At 43.4% G+C, this 12,092-nt stretch overlaps 1 protein-coding gene and 1 long non-coding RNA gene across 2 annotated transcripts in view; one reads left to right on the top strand and one right to left on the bottom strand.

The window, feature by feature from the left end:
- LOC124194264 (calcium-binding protein NCS-1-like) lies at positions 1-9,712 on the top strand. The gene is made up of 9 exons (XM_046588373.1): positions 1-596; positions 866-996; positions 1,566-1,635; positions 3,608-3,678; positions 6,136-6,194; positions 6,379-6,479; positions 8,106-8,227; positions 8,421-8,483; positions 9,299-9,712. Exons 1-9 carry the CDS (start codon positions 383-385, stop codon positions 9,347-9,349), a joined length of 882 nt encoding a protein of 293 aa, XP_046444329.1. The 5' UTR covers positions 1-382; the 3' UTR covers positions 9,350-9,712.
- The window catches only part of LOC124194270, a 24,458-nt gene continuing 15,032 nt past the window's right edge, over positions 2,667-12,092 (bottom strand). Inside the window, exons 2-3 of the long non-coding RNA XR_006874692.1 lie at positions 8,846-8,912; positions 2,667-2,922 (exon numbers count right to left, since the gene is read on the bottom strand). This is a non-coding gene — a long non-coding RNA (uncharacterized LOC124194270). The remainder of the gene's footprint in view (positions 2,923-8,845; positions 8,913-12,092) is intronic.

Here is a 12,092-nt window from a genome sequence, read left to right on the forward strand (position 1 = left end):
CTACTACTACTACTACTACTACTACTAGACATTGCTAGTGAGTAGTAGTGTACAGTCGGCAGAGAGGAGGCGAGGTTTTTCGGGAGGAGTATGTTGGCAGTCACGCTCCGACTCTAGTCCGTCAAGGATCTCGTCCTTCTCCCGCACCACCAAACACACAACCAACCAACCACCCACCCAAAAATCGTGCGTTTTTCTTTAGTTGTCGGCGGTGCAGGACGAAAACAAAACACCAAACATGTCTTGATTTCTCCATTTGTGACTGGGAATATTCGCCCTCATTTCGGGTGTATGCGTCTGTGTGGGTGTGTTTGAAATCTAAACGCGGTTTTGTTTTGTTTTTGTTTTGGATTAGTTTGAATTTTTCCTGGGCAGGGCCAATATGGCTTATGCGACAGCCGGGGCTGGAAGCAACTTGCACGATGATTTATCATCGGCTTGCACCGTGTCTTCCGGCCAGTGCGTGGCACCTTATCCCTACGACGTCGACGTTTCCTCAATCGCCACACGGACAACCAACAACAATCCCGTCGTCCGATCCTTTGGCGGCGTCCGGCAGTTTCTCTGCCGCACCCTCAAACAAGTCCATTTTTCAGGTAAAAGACCACCCAATCATTTCTAGCAACCATCCACTCTCTACCTAAAGTTAATTGTTATTCAATTCGTGAATTGGCTTCGGCACTGTTGACATTAGCATAATTAATTCGGGGTGATTGCCTAACGATACGAATACCAAATGAAGGGGGGATCCTGATTCCAGATTTCCCGTGAAAACTGTCCGCCACAATCGCGACCGTTGTACATGCAAGGCTCTCTTTTCAATCTCTATAATGTTCAAAACCATTTCACGTCGTCAAAAATTCAGGCGTTCACCACGAGAGCCGGCCTTTCCCGTTGGAACGGCCCAAGAGACCCGACAAAAATCTACAGGCGCTCTGCCGGGCCACCCAACTCACCAAAGAGGAATTGAAAAAGTTCTACCGGGCCTTCAAGCAGGTAAATATAACAACAACCCCAACAGTTTCTACCGTGCCTAGTAACCGTTACATCTATATAGACAATATCTAGACGGACCCCTTTTGTTACATCATAGACTATGACAAATGACAAAAGAAAAAAGTGACCTATAGCGTAAAAAACTCGTTTCTCTTCCTATTCTCAGCGGATATGTTACATGTGTGTTTTATCGGGATTCAACCACCCCCCATGCCATCCCCCAACCCTCCCAGAAAAAAAAAGAAAAAAGAAATATCGATCCAACGTCACACATTGAGCTTATACATAGGGCCCTGTATATATGTATATATTTCGTTTGCCTAGACGTGAGGAGATTGAGAAGTTGAGCGTGATCAAAACTATTATGTCTAGACTCTTTTTTAAGTTTGAACGGGGCAAACGTAATTGCAGAAAAAAAAAAAGAAACGTTGCGAATTTGTTGTCAAAGAAATAAAAATAAAAAACTATTTGAGAAAACTTGGGCATGGGTGGGTTGGGGGTGATGGTGATGGTGGTGACAGTCTCCGAGCTACACTCTATAATAATCTCTGTTATTGTGTTGGATAAAGGAATGTCCCCTTGGAACTGCCGAGCCGAAGCACTTTCGATACATCCTCACCAAATATTACCCGCTGGGCGGTAAGTGGCTTCGCTTGTGTGCCTTTTATTTCTTCCAACATTTTCCCCCGGCCCACATATTTCTCTGTTGTTATAGACTGCTAGCTCTATACCCCCCGCCCCAGTCCTCCTTCCCTCCCTTTTGGTTCTTTTTTTTTTCACTTTTATTTCTGATGGCCCTCCTAAAGACGACTGTATGTATAGCCCCCCACCACCACTTTTTTCTTTCTTTCTTCTACCCGGTCCCTGCTGGAATGACCACTCGACTGGGCACTCGATCTAATATACTTGTGTGGGGCCCGGTCAGAGCTCTACCCCCCCGTTAAAGGGCCACTATAGAATCTACCACTGGCCTATTTGTACAGTACTCTGTCCAATACAATTGACGTAATTCAATCAGTCGTAGTAGGAAGAAAAAATAAAGAAGATTACAAGGTCTACCAAAGGTGATATATGTAATCTTTTAGGGAATGTGCTTGGGACGATGGGATCTTATATGAGCTCTTAATGTTATGACCCTCTCCGAATTACAAAAGTCGAACGTGGAAAAAAGTTTAGCCACGACCTTGATCAATGTGGCGCAATAAAAATCACGTCTCTTTTTGTTTGTTTTGTTTTTAAAAAGAAACGTGTTTCATTTGAGGGACCGACACCCGTTTGGGTTGCACGAAATCTAATCACGTCAGAAAAGGAGCACAACAAAATAACAAACCCTCTTGTGCTCACCAGCGACGTGACTGGTTACGTCAACGAACGAACGAAAAAAACAGCAGCCAGAAAATACAGGAATAAAAGAGAAAAAAGTCAAAAGATTATGTTAAGCTTTAGACATATACTATTAGAGAGTTTTTGAGTGGGGTTTTGTTTTTTGTTATTTTGAAGGTACATCCACCCACCAAGCCAAGATCCCATCAAAAAAGGAACTCCCGTCGGGAGTATTAGATCCCCCCGTTTCCCCCTTTTCTCTCCTGACTGGCTTATAGACTCTAGCAGCTCCTCCTCTGGGTCTTTCGACTTTATCCGGCGAAAAGAAGCTGCTGCACACAACACAGTCTGTTGTAGTGTGTCTATTATTTAGTAGAAGATAGACGTCTCGACTACTTGTCATACACTTTCGCAGATAATGCATACATATATATAATATACCCATCATGAAAAAGAAAAGAGAAAAGAAAGACTTTAGACGTTGCAAATACAATGCTCTAGGCATGTGGTATTATAATACCTTCTTCGGTGTCCATCTCCACAGTTACATATTTTTTTTCCCCCTTCTAGGAAATGTCCTCCTTATCGTAGAGTATGGGAAACCTATACAAAATGAAAAGAAAAGAAAAAGAAAAACTGTTTAGTAAACAGATCATAAATGTAAGACACGGTGTACTACATTCTGGCCGTCATCGTAAATATACGTTGGACGGATCTTGGGCGGGGGGGTCCAATAGGTGCAGTAGAGAGAGTCTCCGTCTCTTACATATAAGCTCCTTAGATTCAATACACGCGTTCAATCTGTCTCTTTATTTGAAAAAGAAAAACAACAACAACAAAAAAAGACGAATAAAGAAAAAAGGAGGAAAGTAAAAAATCACCTTGCGACGCTTTTCTACTTCCTTTTATGCCACGATGAATAAGTTATTGAACCCCCTTTTTGCTCTATATACATACACACTAGTGCACGTAAGTTCTAGTACCAGCGGGGGGGGGGGGGGGGCTGTAAGTATTGCGCCCGCCGGTACATTATTGAAGCAGAGCACAGATCCGGGCATTATAGATGCGACAGCCTGAAGCTTAATCTCCTTCTTCTTCCCTTCTTCCTAGCTTGATTCAATCATCTTGACTCTAGACCCTATAAATCTCATCCGCCACCGACTTTTATTCCTCCCTCCTTCCAATTGATATGCAGTGTTCCTCTTTTGGCATCAATCCATCAATAACCATTTCATCTCTCTTGTTTTGTTTCGGTTTGAATTGTCTCCCCCCTTCACTTTGGTTGCAGACTGTACCAGCTACGCCACCTGTTTGTTCAACGCTTTCGACCCACAACGCAAGGGCTACCTGACCTTTGAGGTACGAATCAAATAAAAACATTTTTCTATTTTTTTTGGAGACGTAAAGAGGGTGGCCAAAAATGCCGGGTGCTGATATAACAGCTCGACGACGTCGTTATAGTGATGATGTCAGCGGCAAATGTTTTTCTTGTAACTGTGTGTGTCACATCCGCCGTGTTTAGAGTCGTACCTTTGTGTTTACTTCTTGTTATATTCGACGCACAAGTGCCAATTGGCCAGAGAGCTGCCGGCCATCTAGTTGACGACTGGGTCCCATTTTTTCGTAACATAACGACAGCGTTGACGATGAAGAATTGTCGGACGGACAGGACAGAAAATATGAGAAAAAAAGAAAAGGTTGAAAGATAACGATATGACTGGTACTACTACCGACTCTGTGTGTGTGTTAACGAGCTGTATAAAAACGAAATGATGGAAGGAATAAGGGACCTGCTTCTTTGATGGGCGTGTCTCTCATAGACGGAAGGAAACCAAATTGTCGACGGAAAAGTTGTCGACATGTCGACAGACATCCAATTAGATAACAAACACGTGGGTGGGTGGGACCTGAATGAAGAAGAACGGAAGCAGCTCAATTACAAGGGCTGAGAAGAAGAAGAAGAAGAAGAGGTGGCAAAACTCACGACGGGGAGATCCGACACCCCAAAGATCCCGATAACTTGATTGAAAGAAAACGCCGCTCCCCCCCACCCCACAGCGACGTCAATTCCGCCATCAAATTCTTCGGTCTTGTTCAAAAGTATCGATTTTCCCTCAATTCGAATGATTGAATTCAATTAAAAAGCAGACAGGCAGATACTATTTCTTTCTTTCGAAATGAAATCAAGGGCCTGAAATAACTTGCGAAACCCCCGCTCGCAGCACTTTCTGATGAGGATATTTACTCAAACGCCGTTTTAATGAAAGACGTGAGACATTCACGGCCCCACAATATCTACTCCCCACGTCTTTTCATTTCTTTTTTTTTCTTCTGGGTGTGTGTTGTATTCGCCCTTTTTTTCTTCTTCCCCTCCTCGGCCGTCGCTTATTGATCGGCTGTGCGTGATGTGCTGGTATATACGGTACATTGCAGAGAGATGGGGAAAAAAAGGAGAACGCCGTCTCCTTTCTACAGACACACACAGGCCGTCTCTTTTCTCATAGGTTCCATTAGCTTTTTCCTCTCGCCGATACTACACATATGGGAAAGAGAGAAACTCTTGCACCGCACACATTTCACCATGTGAGTGTGTGCGAGCAACACTTGGCGGCGGCGGCTGTTGCGGGTCAACAGCATTTCCCTATACGCGCCCAGGGTTTTGCTTTTTTCTCTCTTGGCTGGTTGTCTCCGATGGCCAACTTTGAGCATATCAGCCACACACGCGCTCCCCGACCCCACAGACTTCTTTATTGTTTCTTGGCTGCTATAGTCTTATACTATATAGCTAGACCATGTAATGTCCTCCTCCTTCTTGCCTTCAGCCCATAATTTATAAAATATAGCGGCAGGGCGTCAACTTACTTGGCTCGACTAAGGAGACCGACCGACCGACCAACGACAACGATGAAGGTTATGAGCTTTTATTTTTTATTTTTTATTATTTTTTCGTTTTTTTGATTGGTTTCCCTTCTCCTTCCATTGTGCTGCTGCTGTTACAACAGCACACCGTGAGAGAGAGAGAGTCTCTGCATGGGCCGGCTGGACTTTCGGGGCCTATAATAATCCCCCAGCTGGACGTTAATAATAAGCTTTGTAATGTTGACTGACCGCACGTTCTTTATAGCTGCTAAAGGACTTGCTACCCCTTTTTTTGCTTTCAAGGGAAGGGGCCTCTATAAATAAATATCCCCCCCCCCCACCCTGTGCTCATAATGTACTTAATACCCGCCATTTGACTCACTTTTATTTACTTCCTCCTTGCGGGCGCGGGGGAGGAGGAAGAAAGAAACAAAACAAACAAACCAAATAACAGCATTTAATATAGTGGTAGTAGTAAGGGGGGAAAAGAGTCTGCGGGGGGTTATTGCGGCCCACACATCACACACCAACGACGATATGGCAATTTAGATCTATGTCCAAGTATAAAGTCTTTCTTGTCACATTTGATGCGCGACTCGCACCCTTCCACATGATGAACAGTTGGCCCTCACGGTCCCCAAACGTCTGGCGGGACCTAATAAAAGAAATGGCCGCTCGTATTATAGCGGCCCTGGTCAAAGCTCACGACTATTTTGATGATACGGCCAATGCAATCACAAGCTCCTAAAAGGCCGTCCTCCCAACACGGGCAATCTAAACGAAATCAATCGGGTTCCAAAAACAAATCGCAAACGCCATCGTAAATAGAAAAAAAGGAGAAATCTCGACGGTTAATTGAGTCGTAATTAGCAATATTGAATGAAAATCACGTGTTTATCTGGTTGAATTGAAAAAAAAAATAATAATAATAATAAATTCTTTTGCCGTCTGGCGCAGGAGATGGTGTTGGCGATATCAGCCCTGTCCCGCGGCTCCCTGGCCGATAAACTTCGATGGTACGTTTGTCTCTTCTACTTTAAATCCTCTCGATCCCCACACACAAGCCAAATGAAATTGCTCCGAATAAATAACGTTTAACAGACTCCACTCCTATACCCCACACTTTCTAAAACAAATTAAAGAAATGAATAAAACAATTTATTTTTGTTTTCTGGGTGGGGATTTAAACGAATCAAACAGGGTCTTCACGCTGTACGACTCGGACGGCGACGGTGTCATCCACCGGTCAGAGATCCGTGACGTCATCTTGGCCGCCTATCGAATGGGAGGTCGCAATCAAGGTATATTTCCATCAACCCAAATGCGGACGCACCCACCGCGTTGCCTTATTACCATCAAGTTTAGTGTTACGTGCGACTTATCCGGTCTTCCGAGTTTCTTTTGTCAACTTGGCTTTCACATCGGGAGAGAGAGAGAGACGTGCTGATGGAATAGATCAGAACCTCTCGACAAAACTCGCCACAAACCGACGCACAAAAGAGTTTCGCCATCACGATGATGTTAGTTGCTCCTCTTTCGAGCCAACCTTACGCAAGCACACACGTAATATTTAAGTTGATGGCCGTCAGAGCTGACGTCAATCAAGTTTATTACTACAAAAGATGCACACCGTATTCGAATGTACTTTCCAATTGACTGGAGTTGTTCTTTTTTAAACCAAAGACACTAACTTAGGACGCAGGACTCTTCCGACATTGTAGGGAATAAAAATAAGAAAAAGATGTCAACTTTGACTTTGTTTGCTTTCAGGAGAAAAAGTTTTGCTTAAAAAAAAAATTAAGTCAAACATATTCAATTATTCAGTTTTGAGCCCTCCGAAAGTTTTGATTTTTTCCCATTTGGTTTTCTGTCGTCGTCTTTTGAATAGCTAACAAAAGCGTGTTTGACGTGTTTCAAATGGGATGGAGAAAGATTCAAATCAAACTTGTATATTCCCGCGGATAGAGTAGAGTAGTCTCGCTTACTCTGGAAAATATTAGACGAATTCAACCGATCGGAATGAGGAGGAAAAAGCAATCATTCCAGTCAAACAGGCCCAGATATTGTGCCTATACTATCTCCCTCCCAGTCTGTGTACACACCCGTTTCTAAAGCTATGCAGTACCTTCTTCTTCTTCTTCTCCTCCGTCTTCTTAAAAATAAAATGATTGATCAATGAAATGAATATGACATGGAAATGCAATTTATCGTCGAGATGCGCCCCTGCATAATAGACGAGGCCGCCCAAGAGTTTTCCTTCCCTTTTCTCCCCGCAGATTATTCGATTCGTAAATAAGTTGATTTTAAATACTGCTTTAAAAAAAAAAAAAAATAACTCAACTACTTCACCATTTCCCTTGTAAAGTATTGGCGTACGAAAGTCCCTGAAAATATGGAAAAGGGGATAACGAACAAAAAGTTGGCAATCTCATGTGATTAGCCCTGCGTATATATAGGCTAGACTAGTCTATTGATTGAGCGTAGAGAGCAGGTGAAGTGTGTCGTCTAGTTACAAATCCGATCGGGGGAAGAAGAAGAAGAGAAAAAAAAGGAGCTACTTGTCAACTCTCTCTCTCTGTGTAGTAGCACTTGCTCTTTATCCGGGCGGAGAGGAGCATGACGTCAACTTCGATACCGTCGTCCCTCTCCAGTTTCCTGGGTAACAAAAACCCAGCGCTTAGACAAATATTTCGTCTAGTTTCAAAATATATATGGCAAGGAGGAATCGGAGCGTGCCTTGAATCTAGATGAGCGCGACTGATAAAAGAAACACGCAAGAAACCATCAGCGCCATCAGCAAAATCCTCGGTCGCTCAATAGGAAAACAAAACAAAACATACAAAAAAACAATTTCGTCTACGTGAAATAATAATAAAACAAAAAAAAAAAAAATGTCTCTTTTGTCTGCACACGTGGACTGTGTATAGGTAACCCGTCAATGAGGAAGTTGCCACAACAACAGCAACAACCCTCGTCATTGTCGCAGCAACCGACCAGCTCCGTCCAGGTGGATCAGCTCATCAACCAGCAGACTGACAAAGTCTTCCAGGTCGTAAATCCAATCAATACCATTTTTTGACAAGCAACATCCCATCCCATCACTCGTGTACAGTCTTGATGATGTTGTAACTCAACCTGTGCTTAACCCCGCCTAATGATTTATGCCCGACGCAAGAGGCTCTTATATAATTGCGGTTTCCGTTCTCCATTTCCATGAAATTCAACCTCGTCAACAAATGCAGAAGCTCGATCTGAACCACGACGGAGTCGTCACCATGGAGACCTTCCTCCAAGTTTGCCTCCAGGTACACACACACATCCATAATATAATAACGAGTCATTCCATCCGTCTCTACTACCTTTCTGTCCCAGCTCTTCTCCTCCATTGTTTACTACTAGTTGTAATAATTGGCATTTGGGTAACTGGAAGCGCCTACCCACCCCTCTCGGCTCAATATAGATTTCACAGGTAAAATTATAGGGGCGTTATTATCTAGACTAGGGCGGCGGGATATCGTTTCTATTTCTATGGTTGTCTATTATTTATTACATTGCCCGATCGGGTGGGGTGAAGGGGGGAGTTTTCACTTCAGTCTACTGGAATCCTCTCATCTTGGGAGGGGACTTGGGGGCTTATTGAATAATAATTTAACGAATCGCGACTTACCGATAATGAAATTGATCCTAAGCGAAATCCGATCCCGATTGGCACGCTCGTCTAAACGCGCCGTTTCCTGTAAAACCAAAAAGTCAGTTCTGTAATCACTATAATTCACGTCCAGTTTTCACGTATGACAAAACTAACAGACAGCAGAGAAATGCACCTGTCCACTTGATCGCGAGACAAACTAATACTGAAAAGGGGGAAGTTTATGATGCAAGGGGAAAGGTCGGGAATACAAAACAAAAAGGAGGAAGAGTTCGAGGAAGAAAAAAAACATGGCTGAAAACGACGCACGTTACAAGTTTCTCCAACCTTTCAAAACACCCAAGTTTTTCCGCTGTAACAATTTTGTAACGTTCGGCTGATGTCATATATCATTTACTGCTAGGCCTCCACTCAAGTCAAAAAAGTTTTCAGAGGTCCAATCTAATGAATCGTTCTTCTTGTTCATAACAGGACCAGAGTATCATCACATCCATTGAGAGACTTACATCCGACCTGGGATGATGTGACCCACCAGCGCACCTTGCATCACGCTATACGCTACACAGGCTGCTGCCGCTACATACATTGTCATTCTATTCTATTACCGAAACAAACAAACACACAAATGCCAGACGACATCAACTTGCCGAGAGATCCAATTACAAAACTACGAAGAACGAAACTAGGGAGAAAAAAAAAGAAAATCGCAGCTAAAAGAAATAAAAACCTTTGTTTTTGGTTTGACTTTTAAATAGTTTGCATTGACGATGTAGTTTCTCTTTGTAAATCTTGTTTTATTATTTTGAATGTCTCAGATCTTCATTGTCCATGTTTCGTATTTGGGTTTTGGTTGATATGTTCAGAATATATACATCTATAAATACATATCTTATAGGCTGTTTCACTTTGGTTGATCAACATACGTTCAGGAAAATACAAAAGGGCTCATCAAAAAAGGGCGTTGGCCAATGCGATTAGTAACCTCATCTTCGATATTAGCATTTCCTTTAGTGCTAAACTCGACTCTCTCTCTCTCTCTCTCACTAGCGGCTGTGCACACCTAAAGACAGCGCCTTCACTTCCTATTGACTTTTTGTATTTTTCCCTCCGCTAAAAGAGGAAGAAGAAAATGCAGATATATCTAAAAAAGAAAAAAAGAAGAAGAAGAAGAAGTAATAGCGCTGCTAGGGAAACTCTATATAACCCGTCCCGCGCTCTGTGTACATATACGGAAGAGGAAGAGGGGGGAGAGAAAAGAAGAGTTTGTCGGTCCCCAGAGTGTCACGGGCAAAGGAAATCCCATTGCTGACGATTTCAGCGCTTCAGCGCCCGCCCGCTACACGCCGCGCCCCAACTGATTTGATTTCCCGGTCCGGTGACGACGTCATCACAGTATAAGACACACACACACACGCAGGGATGATAATGATGATGGTGATGCAATTTCGTCCTTGTTTTATTGCCCTGCAACGCCAGCGAAGCGACGGCAAACGAGTGAAATAATAAAAACCAACATGGAAAAAAAAAATCCAAATCTGAATTTAAAAAAAGAAAATCAAAACAACTGGAGCCAATTAGCCGCCCCGTTGTATAAACGTTGCTCGACATCATTATAAACAAAAGAGATGAACTATTTCATTATAGAGATGGACGGTCGATTCAGTGGCCATCTCGGGAGATGGCGGACTGGGCCATGATGTGACGACATTTTTATTACTGTGCTGTTTCCTTCTCAAACATTGATCGATAACCCCCCGTCCGCGCCCCGGTTGGATGTACGACACCTTGGCGACTGCCACCCACCCCATATGCCCTCCAACATCTCTCTACACATGTAGTAGCTGCTCTACGTGTAGTAGTAGAGTCCCCATAACGAATTTGTGTGTGGAGGAACAAGGCGATCGATCAGTGGCTCCTTTTCTTCGTCTGGTGAAATGAGAAACCCCTTTTCTTATTATGCCCACCGTACGTCGTCAGAAAGGAATAAGGGGCGGGTTCAATAGGAAATTGCTCCACCGTTTCGTCATCTTGCTTTGGCAGTTATTATTACACGTCCAAACAGCCAAACAACGGGACAAAGACTATTATAATACGTGTTAAAAAAGAGTAACCAGTGTCCCGAGCTATAAAAATCGAATCAAATTTGCCCGTACAACTCAACAAAAAAGAAAAAAAAGGAAAACTGATGATCCAATCCATGCGTAGTCACACTCGGAAATGATATAGCCTCGGCGAGATGCACCTCTCGTGGGGGGTTATATCTAGTGAATACGTAATAGCGAGGGAGATGTCCGCTTAATAGATATCAAATTCCATGACCCGCGAGGAAATGATCCGGTCATATTTATGGAACTGGATGGGCGAGGGCGAGTAGGATCGGTCGAGGGCCCCTCCCTCCCACTAAAATGATACGCACAAGTGTCCGATTGGATCTGCTCAGAAGGTTGAAAAGCGGGACTGGACTCGCGGGACTGGATGGGGAAGAGAGTCGAACGGGATAGAATACGACACAACACGGTTGTCAAGGAAACGATATCATATGCACACTGGCAGGAGCTAAGGCAAGACGCACACTGGAAAATAAGAAACTAACTGGCAGCGGGGAACTGATGCATGTACACTATACTTTCCAGACATATACATATATAGATAGATAGTCTTAACTAGATTTGCCTTTGCAAGAAATTGAGAGGTCTTGTGTGTGTGTGTGTCAAAGTCTTTTGACCTTCTTCCATTTTGTGCAGCAGCAGTTCATTGATCACGTATCACCAATCGATATGTGTACACATCGCTTCCATCAGCCATGTGAAATGTCCTTCTTCCCTTTTTCTTGATTCCAGATGGATGCCCCTGATGTTTGCTCTTCTTTTTTTTTCTTCCAGGTCGAAACGAGCCGAATAGGCAATTCCTTTTCAAAATTCTATCTCGACATTGGACGGGCGCGTGCCATCTCACATTATGGCAGATATGTGTGTTCCCCTAGACGTTTTCTTCCCAGATCTCTGGTATTGTCCTTGCAGTATTTGGAATTGGGACCATATTGATTCTATGCCCGGCCTGTACATATCTTCCTTTTCCCTCTGTGTGTGTGTGTGTGTTACGTACATCATTTAACGGGGTTCCGCCCACCTTTTAAAAGCTTTGAAATGAAGCAGGCGGTCCCACGGCGAATTATTCCTCCCCATCTTGTTAATGGACTAATTACATGCACTCCGATAATGTTCTTCCATTATTTAGTGGATGCCCGTCGACTTCATTTGCATTT

This window comes from Daphnia pulex, chromosome 5, assembly GCF_021134715.1.
Source record: "Daphnia pulex isolate KAP4 chromosome 5, ASM2113471v1".
NCBI classification, from domain to species: domain Eukaryota; kingdom Metazoa; phylum Arthropoda; class Branchiopoda; order Diplostraca; family Daphniidae; genus Daphnia; species Daphnia pulex.

What these genes read in the sequence shown, in the direction of transcription:
- LOC124194264 (XM_046588373.1), top strand. Translation starts at nt 383, where the DNA reads ATGGCTTATGCGACAGCCGGGGCTGGAAGCAACTTGCACGATGATTTA. An exon ending in AGACTGACAAAGTCTTCCAG is followed by an intron (nt 8,228 to 8,420) that starts GTCGTAAATCCA and finishes CAACAAATGCAG; the next exon opens with AAGCTCGATCTGAACCACGA. An exon ending in TCCTCCAAGTTTGCCTCCAG is followed by an intron (nt 8,484 to 9,298) that starts GTACACACACAC and finishes TGTTCATAACAG; the next exon opens with GACCAGAGTATCATCACATC.